Genomic DNA, 13,059 nt, shown 5'->3' on the forward strand with positions numbered 1-13,059 from the left:
AGGCTGGGGGCTGGGGGTGGTCCCCTGTTCTGTCTGGGTTTGTGTGTGGTGCCCCGGGTTTCACAGCTCTCTCTGCTGTGTCCTGAGCACCTTTTCTCCTCCTCTCTTTGTTTTCCCTTTGTGTCATCTGAGATCCCTGCAGCAGAGCTGCAAATTGTCCTCATCTCACCTAACACCTGGGCCTCTGTCTCCTTTCCTCCTCGGAAACCCCTCTGTTGGAACTGTGCTGTGGGGCTCAGCTGCTGGCTGAGTCCAAACCAGGACAACTTTACTACCCCCTAGAAAGGTTGGGCCAGATGACCCTTGAGGTCTCTCTGTGCCTGTGAACAATACCCTGCAGCACCTCTGACAGCCCAAAACAACCCCAAGGTTCCAAATATGGACAGTTGCTTCCCACTCTTCATTTGGATTGAAAGAAACAGCAAACACAACCCCCCCACCCCAAACCACCTCCTCCCCCAGACTCAGCCACAGCTGTTCCAGAAAAGAAATCAAGAAATTCATAACCCCTCAGGCTTGTTAAGTGACACTTACCTGGAACAAAGCTTCCCTGCACCACCTCCTTGTAAGCCCACCAGCCTTCATGGATTTTTGGTGAATTTTGTTGAGCTAGAAAGAAATAACCAAAGAGGCATAAAGTAAAGGCAAGGCAGAGGAAGTGCTTCACCACAGAAGCTCTGGCAGCACTGCACAGGGCACCTCCTGCTACAGCAGGGCCAGCCCCCCAGCTGGCTTGATTGACTTATGCTGCCCATCCATACCTTAAAGACCTTGTCTGCCTCTCACACAATAGAACACTTCTGTCTGCTGGACTGCTGAGGCAGAAAATGAGGAGCTATGGCACTGCTGATGGCTTCTGTGCCACCCACAGATCCAGGCCCAGAGGAAACGCAGAGGAGAAGTGTGCTCACATACAGGGGCCAAGAGCTGAGCCGAGCCCCCGGGCTGGGAAGCAGTTTCTCCCCTTCCTTTCCAAAGGAACCTTCTTAAATGACATCTCCAAATTCCTGGACAGCCAGGGGAAGAAAGGGCTTGGTCAGTTTGCTACCCATAAGGTCCTTGCTTGGTCCCGAAGGAAAGCAGAAGCGGAGCAAGACCTGAAGTGCACTTCGGGACATGGTGGCCTTAGGCTGAAGGTTGGGCTCAATGATCGTAGAGGTCTCCTCCAGCTGAAACAGTTCTATGGCTCAGACTGGGGCTGAGATGCAAAGCCTCTGCTAACTGGAGGTGCTCCCAGAGGACAGACGCAGTGGAGTGCTCAGCCTCGGCAGGACAGCTGCAGCGCATCCCCCACCGCTGGTGCTCGCCTCGCTGCCTTCGCGCTACAGCCGCTCCCTCCCGGAGCCACAGGCAGCTCAGGACCTTCTCAGCACGGCACTGCGGCTGGCAGGCGTTTGTAAGACACTCGCAGGCCTTGCATTAAGCCAAGGAACGATCTAACCCCAGCAGAGAGCCACAGAAGGCGCTGGGTTTAGCAGCCCCAGCTGCGGCTTCCTTTCTGGATCCCACACAGCACACCAAAGGCACAATTACCCTGGGAAGAGCTCCAGCCACTTACTAAAACTTGTTGTTGTCACCATTAAAAATGACAAAGAGGATGTGACAGGCAGGCTGGAAGGATCCAGGCTGAGCACCATTACATCCTGTTCTAACAGTTACAAAACAGTGTTTATGATTTAACTGACTGTAAATTGCAGAAACAAAAGTGAAGCTGAAGTTAATTAAACACAGTGACAGAAGGACCAACACTCTGCTGTCCCAGCAAGCCAGGCCCAGGAGTGGAGTGGGGGTGGGGTGGGTGCAGATTTCTCCTCCCAGTGCTGAAGCCTGTTCCATCAGTTAAGTGGTCTGATGAGCTGGACCAGGAGATTGAGTCCAGCAGCAGTGAGTTTGCAGATGACACCAAGCTAGGAGCAGCTGTGGAGCTGTTGGAGGGTAGCAGAGCCCTGCAGAGGGACCTGGCCAGGCTGCATGGGTGGGCAGAGGCCAAGGGGATGAGACTGAACAAGGCCAAGGGCAAGGTTCTGCACTTTGGTCACAACAACCCCAAGCAGCACGGCAGGCTGGGGCCAGAGTGGCTGAGAGCAGCCAGGCAGAGAGGAACCTGGGGGTGCTGGGAGAGAGGAGCTGCAGAGGAGGCAGCAGTGCCCAGGTGGGCAGCAGAGCCAATGGCATCCTGGGCTGGCTCAGGAGCAGTGTGGGCAGCAGGACAAGGGAGGTTCTTGTGCCCCTGTGCTCAGCACTGCTCAGGACACCCCTGGAGTGCTGTGTACAGTTCTGGGCTCCTCCATTGCAGAGAGATGTTGAGGTGCTGGAAGGTGTTTGGAGAAGGGCAGCAAGGCTGGGGAGGGGCCTGGAGCACAGCCCTGTGAGGAGAGGCTGAGGGAGCTGGGGGGGTGCAGCCTGCAGCAGAGGAGGCTCAGGGCAGAGCTCATTGCTGCCTGCAGCTGCCTTCAGGGAGGCTGGAGCCAGGTGGGGTTGGGCTCTGCTGCCAGGCAGCCAGCACCAGAAGAAGGCTCAAGCTGTGCCAGGGCAGGTCTAGGCTGGATGTGAGGAGGAAGTTCCTGGCAGAGAGAGTGATTGGCATTGGAATGGGCTGCCCAGGGAGGTGGTGGAGTGGCCGTGGCAGGAGGTGTTGAAGCCAAGCCTGGCTGGGGCACTGAGTGCCATGGTCTGGTTGGTTGGGCAGGGCTGGGTGCTAGGTTGGGCTGGCTGAGCTTGGAGCTCTCTGCCAGCCTGGCTGAGTCTGATTTTATGGTGACACTTCAAACTGCAGGACTGCTCCCTGGGCACTGCTAGCAGCTTTCAGATGTCACCACCTTCGTTATTTCAGCTTTGTGTCACTGCCCAGAGGACTCAGCCTGTGCATGGCTTTGCTCTGCTGGACTGCACTATGCAAGCATTTAGGAAATGCCAAATCTTAAACCACTATCAAAAGCCAAGGCTGAGGCCTTGGCTCTCAGCACTGGTTTCCATAGGTGCTTTTACACCTCTGTGTTCTGCTGCACAGCCCCTTAAAGATTTCAGAATGCTGCAAGTGACAGGAGAGGGTCATGAGTGAGCCCCAGCAAAGCACAGCAATCCTTCTGCTTAGCACTTCCCAGGAGATGGCATTGCAGTGAAGCTCATCTTGTGGTGACTGCCACAGCCACAGGTGCTGCAGCCAGGCAGAGGCAGCTGACTTCAAAAAGGAGTGAGAAAATGTATGGAGGGTGAGAAGGCTTCAAGGTAGGATGAGCATTTTCCAACACAGCAGCTGACTGTCAGCAGTCGTGGATCCATAGAATGGTTTGGGCTGGAAGGGACCTTTGAGATCACCCAGTTCCAACCCCTCATCCAATCCTACCCCTCCCACCAGCCCAGCTCGCTCAAGGCCTCATCCAACCTGGCCTTGAACATCTCCAGGGAGGAGTCATCCACAACCTCCCTGGGGAACCTGTGCCAGTGTCTCACTGGAATTTCTTCCACTTTAAATCTCCTCTCTTCCAGCTTAAAGCCACTGTCCCTCATCCTGTCCCTACAAGCCCCAGAAACAAACCAAGCCCTGTCCTGCCTCTGCCTGGTCTCAGTGCAACAAGAAGGCAATTGTGGCCCACGATGCAGAGCTGAAACTGAAGCACGATCTAAAGGTGCTGGCTCTGCACCTCTGCTTCTCTCCGTTGCCTCAACACCCAGCAAAGAGAAACAGGAACAGGAAGGTTTTTCTCCTGCACTGGTGTGGAGCAGACTGCTTGAGATGAGCAAGACAATTAGATTAGCAAAGTGCTGTGCTGAGGAACTGCCTGAGCAATTGCTTCAGCTACCCAAGGGCAGGACCTGGCACCACTCTGCACATTCCACAGATGTCAGATCCTTAGCCCTTCAATACAGATGGAAATGCAACACAGCAAAACCAACCAGCGAGTAAGATGAGGCAGCAGAGCCACCTCACAGAGCTAAGGGCATGGGCAGTGGTGGCAGTCCTGCTGACACACGGACAACCCAGGCCTGTGAGAGCAAGACGCAGGTGGTGGTAGCGAGAGAGCAGCCAGAGAGACAGCCCCTAGTGCCAGAGAGACAGCCCCTAGTGCCAGAGAGACAGCCCCTAGTGCCAGAGAGACAACCCCCAGAGCCAGAGAGACAACGCCCAGAGCCAGGCTCTCCCAAACCCTGAAATCTCAACACGTTGCAGCAGCTCAGGCAAAGCATCCTGGCAAGGAGTGCAGAGTGCCTGAACACAGATCTCCACTCTGCTCTGCATGGCACGTCCAGCCTGCTGCCAGAGGCTTGCTCTGGTGGACCCTACAGGGACTTTGCTTGGAGAGGAAAGAGGTTTCTCCAGCTCTCATTTCTGGAGTATGAAAGGGCAGGGTCTGCTAAGGCCAGGGAGGGAAGTTTGGCTTCTGAAGACTTCTCCCAAACCATGGCTCCAACCCTCCTGCAGAAGTGGGCAGGAGGCCTTACCAGCAGAGACAGAAGCTGCTCTCTGCTTCTGAAACATGGCCAGAGCCATACCTGGGTTAGTGCTGGCACAAGGAGTACAAAATTAGAGTGAGCAGCCATATGGGCAGCCCTTGCTGGGAATCCTATCTGGGACACTTACACCTGATGCACACACAGCACAGGCTCTCTGCAATTGCTGTAGCAGTGCCCATCTGACAGCATGGCACTGTGCCTGGGTAAACAGGTTCAACCTTATGGCTAAGCAACTGTTGCCAAGCAAAAAGATTCTTCATATGTGCCAGCTCATGACACTGAAAATAGCACAATTCTCTCAGCATCCTTGTTTCAGCCAAGCTATTGTGCCTCTGCTTGCAGTTCCCCCCTCGGGGGCTGCAGAGACAGAGTGCTGCTGGGTGGGCTCGGAGGCTCCCATGCTCCTAACAGAGCTCTGCAGCTCCCCCCCTTGCCATCACCTCTCATGGGAGACACTGGGAAGACAAAAGGCCTAGAAAGCCACTCTATACTCCTAGAGAGGCTCCAAGAGCTGCAAAGAAGTCATTTTGGCTAAGTCCAAGACTTCTGCTTTCAGTGCTAAACTCTGGAGCATGCCCTGGGCTTCCCAGAAAGGCTGTTGCCTCAGGAAGGCACCGAACCCCAGGCCCTGCTGCCCACCCCCTTGCTGTCAGGAGCAGGCTACCTGCACAGGTAGCTCAGCTGCAGCAGTGTTTGCCCTCAGCACCTCTGCCGCCGCAGGGACTGTCCCAAGGCCACGCTGGTGCCGGCTGTGGAGGCTGCTGAAGGACTCTGCCTGGTGCAGCTCTGTCCCTCGGCACTGGCACCTCCCGCGGCTGAGCTTAGGGCTCAGTTGCTCTTACAGCATTATGGCAGCTCTCAGAGCAGCTGCTGGAGAGCAGACAGGGTCCTTATTTGGAGCTGATCTGAGGTGTGCTGCTTTCACCTTGTCAGATTACTGCAGGCATGGCCCATTGTGGAGCGTGGAACTGCAGGCTCAGCTCTGCAGGGTGCTGTGAATTCTGTCTGTGGTGGCTCTCCTGGTTGTGGAACAGCCCTGAGCAGCTCACAGAACCCTGCAGTCAGTGCAAGCAGTGAAGGATGCCAGTGCCCCACAGAGCCAGCAGTGGCTGTGGCTAGCTTGGAGGGTCAGAGGAGCAGGCGCAGGGTGCAGGGAGAAGCTGGGGCTCAGCCAGTAAAACTCTTCTCAAAAGATCAGCCAAGACCCTGCCAGAGAGCAGGTACCAGGACACAGATGCTGAGGTAGCCACATACCACTGGCAGCACAAGGAGGTCTTCATCTTGTGGGAGTGCTAATGCTGAGGCGCTGTGGGGTGCTGGAAGTAACACAGGGGCTGCTTTGCAAGACATAAACCAGTCACCTGCAATCACTGCTTTGCAGTAGAAGGTGGAAGGGCACTGCAGGGCACTGCCTTCTCATCTGAGCAAAGCCAGGAGCAGCATCCTGCCAGACCAGAATCCTCCCTTCACTTCACTGCCATTTCACAGGGGAAAGGGATACAGGACTGAGGAAAATTAGACTCTCAACACCTAGGAGAAAAATCCTTCTTCACCTGAGTGTTACTGATCTGAGCTCTGCTGATTGCTGGATTAACCACTCCACATGCAGAGCCCCACTTAACTTACATCCTAAGAGTCTTGCTGGTGCTGACCTGGCTGGCATTGCCCTGCCATTAAATACCTGATAACCTCTTTAGCACTGCTGTCCCTTCTGCAGAGTTAAGAGATTAAAAAAGAAGCCCAGTTTGGTACTCAAAATGAGCCTGGTGCAAGGCATCCACCCCCTGTGACTCTGGCAGGAAGTCCACAGCAAAGTGGCACAGTGGCTGCTGCAGGAGAAAGAAATCCTCAGCTCTGCCCTGCCACTGGGGAGCACTGCAAAGGGAAGATGTATTTAGAGGGATGCTGGGGTGGACTTCACTTAGGGCCACTGCCTTTATGGGCCTCATCCTGCTCCTTCCCCAGCTGGGAAAAGCTGTCCCTTAGCCATGTCATTCTGCTGGATTGGCCATGCAGAGGTCTACAGCTCACTTTGAGCAGCCTCATCACTCTCAAGGTACCTGCTTCAAGCACTGAGAGGCAGTCCAAGGTGGCTGTGTAATACAGCAGGAATCAAACCCAGGGGGGTTTGCTATGGCAAGAATCAAACCCAGGGGGGGTTGATGAGGTGTTCAGCAGGTCAAGCTTTCAAACAGAAAATCAGCCCTCTGGAGAAGAGTGCAGGGTGAGTTAAAAACACAGCTGTATGGAAAGGCTTTCTCTTTTTTGCTCCACCTGCAGACTCTGAGGTGCTGCCACACTTTGCAGTTATGTAGCTGGGCTTAATTACCACATTCCTGAGGCTGTTTCCATAGAACCATAGAACCAAGCAGGTTGGAAGAGACCCCCAAGCTCAGCCAGGCCAGCCTAGCACCCAGCCCTGCCCAACCAACCAGACCATGGCACTAAGTGCCCCAGCCAGGCTTGGCTTCAACACCTCCTGCCACGGCCACTCCACCACCTCGTGAGACCCGAGGATGGGTTGCTTAAGCTTCAGAGGGAGCACAGACTTGTCAGCCTAAATAATCAGCCTGAACAGCTTCAGCTGTGAGCTCCCAGCAGCAAAGGGCCCTTCCAGCGAGTGGGACAGCAGTGCCCCACGTGGGGCTGGCAGCAGGGGGCTGCAGCAGATGCAGGGGGCTGCAGCCTCAGCCCACTATAGCTAACGTGGGCTTGTTTAAAGCCAGCCCCTGCATAATCGCAGCTACTGCTGAGGGTGTTTTCACACAGCCTTTTTGTATGAGGAGAACCTAAGCACACACTCCAGGCACTGCATACATCACCACTCGTGAGTGCACAGTGGCAGGACAGGAGAGCTGAGCCTGCTCCTGGATCCCGCAGCCACCTGCCTGCACCGCTCTGCGCCAGGGAGGGGAGGAAAACAAAGGCTTGGGAAGGGATCAGTAAACAAAACGCTTTCATCAGCCACGCCGGAGCCCCTTCCGTGCAGCGATTTGCTCGAACACATGCAAATGCTCTTTCATTAACTTAATACTTTGCAGTTCCACAAATCCTTCTCAGCAGCCCCATGTGGAAAGGCTCTCACTGCTGCTGTGAATTCCAAGCAGTATCCAAGGCAGGCGCAGGGACGTGACCTGTTTTTATCACCTCCGAGGGCAGAAGGGAGGCACTGCCATGGGAGCTGTGCTGTGGCACAGAGACCTCACTGCTCTCAGCCTTTTCCTACTCATTGTAATTTTGGCTCTGATAAGATTCCAATTAAAATCCCGGGCCAAAGGGTGAGGTTTGCTCCGAGCAGCCTCATCCGTATGCAGGCAGCAGTGGCAGAGCATTACAGCACAGCTGACTGCTGCCTCTGCTGTGCCTGTGCAGCTGGCCATGGGCAAGAGCCACCCAGTGCCCAGGTGGGCACTTGCCCGGGCAATGCTGTGTGGAGAACCATGAATGAGTGTCTGCAAGGGCTCAAGCCCACCTTAGGCTGCTCCCTCACCACAGCTCTGCAAGGCTTGGGGAGCATCTAGAAACCTCTGCAGCAAGTGGGAAGTGTGTCTGAGGCTCAGCTCTGCTCAGCAGAGAGTAGGACCCTGTGCTGCAGGTACTCCTGGCACCCCTTCCACTCAGCTCTGCTGGTGAACCTTTTCACTGACAGGTTTCAAATCCCACAGGCAAAGAAAGGAGAGCAGGCAAGGTAGAGCTGGTCTGAAGGCCACTGCTCAGAGCTGGCAGGCAGGGCTCTAGGACATCGTTTCCTCCTCTGCCACCCATCCTGCCAGTGACTGTGAGCTTTCCTTTACCTGCCTTCTCAGACCAGTTCTTTCAGCCATTCTCTGAGAAAGGGCAGAAATGGAGCTAGTTAACAACTCCCCTGCTTTCTGACCTCGGAATACTGCCAAAGTAACTCAAATGAGCTCTGGTGCAAGCAGGATCACTCCCAGTGAGCAATGCTGAGATGATCTTAGATCTTTTCCAATCAAAACCGATGGCCATCAGGTAACTGCAGGCTCTATCCTGCTGGCAAAGGAAGGTGCAGAAGTAGAGGGGTTTGGGTGGAGGGTCCCAGCTTGCCATTACTCACTCTTCCATCAAGCATATGTCACTGAAGTTATAATGTATCTGAACTAACTCACAGGTCGTGTCTAAAGCTCTGGGTGCCAGTGAAAACCTTCCGACCCTCTCTTCCCAAGCACCTGGGAGCAGCAGGGTCACTATGGCACTGCAGGGTGAATTACTGCCTGGCCCTACACCCTGGTTAGCACCCAGCTCTCCACACTGCTCCCAGCTCTGCTTCTGGAGCACACAGCCCTGCAAAGCTGCTATCATAGAATCACAGAATGGTTTAGGTTGGAAGAGACTTTAAAGCTCATCCAGCTCCAACCCCTGCCATAGGCAGGAACAGCTCCCACCAGAACAGGTTGCTGAAGGCCTCATCCAACCTGGCCCTGAACACCCCCAGGGAGGGTGCTGTCCTTGCATTGCGTCCAGCACACCCACACAGGGCACAGACACCATGGCACAGCCAGCTCTGTTCTCCTCTCCAAGCAGTTTCTGGCTCTAGTGGCTGGAGCACTGCAGCAGTGCTGCACCTGATGGCTCAGGTTTTAAACCAGTACTGTTTGCTAATTTCTTCTCCAGCCAAAGCCCTTCTGTCTGGCTCTGGCTGCTGCCTGGCAAAGCTCTGCAGCTTTGTCTGGTATGGGGCCATGCTGAGGGTTCTGCCTACAGAGTGCTGTCAGCTAGGGACAAGACCCTCTGCTTCCCAGACCCCAGCACATCACCCATGGGATCCATGTTCCTTTGGAATGAGCTACAGCTCTTCTGCTCTGGCACGACAGGCAGAGCTGCATCAAGGGAAGGGACTTTTGACATGGATAGGGGGGTTGGAAGTGGATGATCTTAGGCCCCTTCCAATCCATCCCTCTCTGTGACTCTATGACTCAAAGCTGAACCATGCAAGAAATGAAAGCAATGAAATGAATGCAGGAGAAGAACATAGAGCAGCAGTGCAGCACTCAGAGCTAAGCCTGACTTCAGGCAGTGGGGGAGACCCAAAGCCAGGCTCAGCACCTTTCATCTGAGTTGCCACTGGCAGTCTGAGGCTTTCCTGGCTCCTACACCCCACAAGTACTGCTTGTTTGCCTCAGTGCCCTCCAGTCTGACAGGAGCATCAGCACACACCCACAGCTGCTCTGCCTGGTGCAGGAAGGGGCAGTTCCTCTCCAATGAGTTGTCTAATCATGTCTGGAGACAAAGTCTGAGGAGCTCTACAGAATGATGCAGTGAGAAGCAGCAAGCTATCTTGTGGCATGAACTTCAGAATGGCTCTTCCTTTTCATCACACTGCATGCCTTCCACTCCCATTCATTTCAGTGTGGTTTGGGGACACTCAGCAGCTTCAAAGAAATGGCCTCAATATCCTTGAGCCCTTAAAGTTCAATACATTATTAATGCTAAATTAATAGGGCTTCCTCTAACAGGAAACCACCGAGTTCCTTCCTCAGGAGCACAAAGCTATCCATGTCTCCTCGGGTTCCTGACCCCAGCTGCTCTCTGCACTCTCTGAACAGAGAGTTACAGATCAGGAATGGCACAGTCAGGGGCTGTCCTGTCAGCTGCCACAGGCAGAGCTTTGTGTCCTTCCCAAAATCTTTGGCTCCAGGAAAGCCAAATCATTTCTTCAGCAGTTTTCCTATGAGGAAGCTGTGCCTAGAATTGAAGTATTCATCACTCCTTAGGCAAACTCAAAGGGAAAAAGTAAAGGCTTTCCAATTAACCTCAAGAGCAATGGCATGGCACCAGTAATAGGTGCTTGCTCCTACAAAACACACAGCAGCCCCAGTCCCATGGGATTCTCTGGTCCAGAATGTGCCATGGAAGCAGCCTGTGGAGCTGCACCATGCAGAGGATCCCTAAAGCTCAAGCAGTGCCATCATGGGCATCCCTACTACCCTGACCATGGGGCACGCCTGGAAAAGAGGGAAGGCTGCCCTCAGCCTGCCCTGGGAGCCCAGCAGGGCTGCAACTGGCAGCCTGGGAGCCTGCATGGGCATGGCCCCAGCCAAAAGGGAGCATGCAAGCCCTGAGCACACAAGAGTCACCTTCCCCTGGCACCATGACTCGGGGCAAATGACTACAGCAAGTGCCACAGGGCCAGCCAAGAGCCAGCAGCAAAGGGGAGGCTGAACTGGCTGCAGAGCCCCAGGTTCCTGCTCATCCTGGGGCTGACAGGCAGGGCACTAACCCAGAGCACCTCGCAGCTTGCTGGGTCCCCTAAGCCCTCAGCACTTAAACTGCATGTCCTGCTGCTTTCTGGGATCACAACGTCCAAGAAGTGCTTTTCTGGCCAGGCAGTAACAGCTTTGCAAGAGGAAACCTGCTGTCAGAGGACAAGCAAAGACATGGACCCATCCCAGGCATGGGCATCCTGATGGAAAACTGCCCCCACCCTCACATGGCTTCATGGCTCCCCACCATCACCACAGCCCTCCAGCAGGTTCCCAGCCACCGCTGGCTCCTGGTGACTGATACTTCTCAGCAGAATGGGGGGGAAAGCAGCTTTGTAGCTGACTTTTCTGAGCTGCTGAGTGACAGCCTCTCTGCCAGCCAGGAGCAGCACCCAGCAGTGCCAAGGCTCTGATGTATTTTTCAACACAAGCATTGTTTCAGGCTGAAGCAGATCTTGACTCTGCCAAAGCAGAGTCTCTGCATCAGGCAGGCCTCCAGAGGAGCCCAGTTCATGCACATTCCCACTGCTGCACACGGCAGGAGTGGAGGAACCTGAAAACCAAAGAGCTCTCTAAATCCCTTTAAACCGGCAGTGAGGGCTGGGATCATCCAGGCTGCCCTGAGTGCTGCCAGACCGTGGGATGCCACCAGCTAGCACAAAGCCCAGGGCCCACAGTAACAACCCAGGGGTCCCTTCACTCCCATGCCCAGAAAAGCTGGCACATGAAGTGTGTGCCACTGCAGGCAAGGAAAAGGACTAGGGAAGGGTATTTGACTCTGAGGCAGCTGGGACAAGGGTACCAGGCTAGAGCGGTCCCTCCCGGGCAGAGTAAACCCAGTGCAGCAGGGAGGCGTCGGAAAAGCCAGGAAGCAGGAAGCTGCACTTCTTAGTGCTCAAAGGAAACAGTGTAAGGAGAATGAGCTGCTACAGAGACTAAGAGCCTCAGGGCAGATGGGGACAGGGCTGCAAGAGCAGCAGCAGCCAAAACAGCAGTGGGGGAAGAGAGCAGCAGTGGGCACGGCAGAAGCAGCAAGGGCAAGATTCAAGTTGTGCTTCCAGACACAAAGCTCCTGATGCTCCACTGAAATGGTTTTAACTTAGCCACTGCTGCCAGTCTGTGGCCTGTCCCCAGGATGTTCACCTCTCCACTCAGGGCTTCCACTCCTATGTTCCTCTGTTGGCACTTCCCTGTCTGCCTGAGCTACACATCCAGCTCATGTGGCCACGGGCAAGTGAGGGCAACTCCCAGCTAGGAAACGGTCCCGAGTCCCCAGGAGCAAGCAGAGCCTCTCAGCCTGCAGCATCAGAAGCTACCTGAGGTTGCACAGTGCCACACTGCTCACCTGGGGTGCCACTAATGAGCCCCAAACCACTCAGCAAAGCCGAGTGTCCAGCTCAGAATCCTACCAGCAGTGAAGTGGCCAGAAGACAACAGGAATGCTGTGCATCACCAGCACCTGCCCTTGTGATGCAGCAGTGCCAGGCACAACAACCCCCTGCGCTGCAGCTGGGTGTCTGCTGCCCAGAGCCTGCTCTCCCTGACCTTTGAGAGCTGGGACTTTGGGCACTGATGAACGAAGAAATGATCAAACCCACTTTGGGTCAGAACTGACAGAGAGTATTCAGCTGAGGGAGTGGGCTGCAGAAACATGGGGCTGCAGAGGCTTCACCAGGGCTTCCCTGGCTTCCCTCCTTTTCATCTCTCTGCTCTTCTTTCTTCCAGCTCAAGCTCCACAGAAGTTTCAGGCACTCTTTTATCCTTGTCTGCAGCAAGAGCAAAGAACTCTTTTATAGTGAGGGCTGACCAGCTCGGGACTGGGAACAGGCTGCAGATGTGACTGTTTGCTTCTGAGCAGCCTGGCACATCTACAGCAGAGACACCTGCAGCTCCAGTGCCCTCTGAAGCCCAGACACACTGCACCTGCATCCAGGGCTCTGCCCTGCTTCATTTTATTTACCTGTGCTCTAAAGACTTCTAAAGGTTTACTTCCAAGCCTTTGTGTTGTTGAGTGTTCCGCCTTTGGCCTGGCCTGGCTGGAGCTCCACGCTGACCTCCAGGAAACCCAGGGGGAGCACACAAACCACAGCCCAACATCTCTGGCTGGTGACCCCCCACAGATGCAATGACCAACACCACTGCCTGTAAACCCAATTTTGAGCCCTGTTAATTAGATGCTTAAGGTGAAACTTGGGTGATGAAACTGGATGCATGGAAAGAATTCTTTACCCAGCTTCATACCTGCTGCACTGCAACTGGCATGCCACAGTGCCAGGTTTTCACTCAGTTACACAGGAAACCAAACTCAGCACCAGGAGATGCCAACTCCTTTTGCATTAGTCAGACTGATCCCCACCCTTCCATACATGCTTGGAGCTGGTCC

At 54.7% G+C, this 13,059-nt stretch overlaps 1 protein-coding gene across 2 annotated transcripts in view; it reads right to left on the minus strand.

The window, feature by feature from the left end:
* CA10 (carbonic anhydrase 10) overlaps positions 1 to 13,059 on the minus strand; it is a 141,924-nt gene that overhangs the window by 109,247 nt on the left and 19,618 nt on the right. For both annotated transcript variants that reach the window (XM_064150496.1, XM_064150495.1), the window contains exon 3: positions 535 to 609. In XM_064150496.1, coding sequence (XP_064006566.1) covers positions 535 to 609 — 75 coding nt within the window. The remainder of the gene's footprint in view (positions 1 to 534; positions 610 to 13,059) is intronic.

This window comes from Pogoniulus pusillus, chromosome 11 (assembly GCF_015220805.1).
Source record: "Pogoniulus pusillus isolate bPogPus1 chromosome 11, bPogPus1.pri, whole genome shotgun sequence".
NCBI lineage: Eukaryota > Metazoa > Chordata > Aves > Piciformes > Lybiidae > Pogoniulus > Pogoniulus pusillus.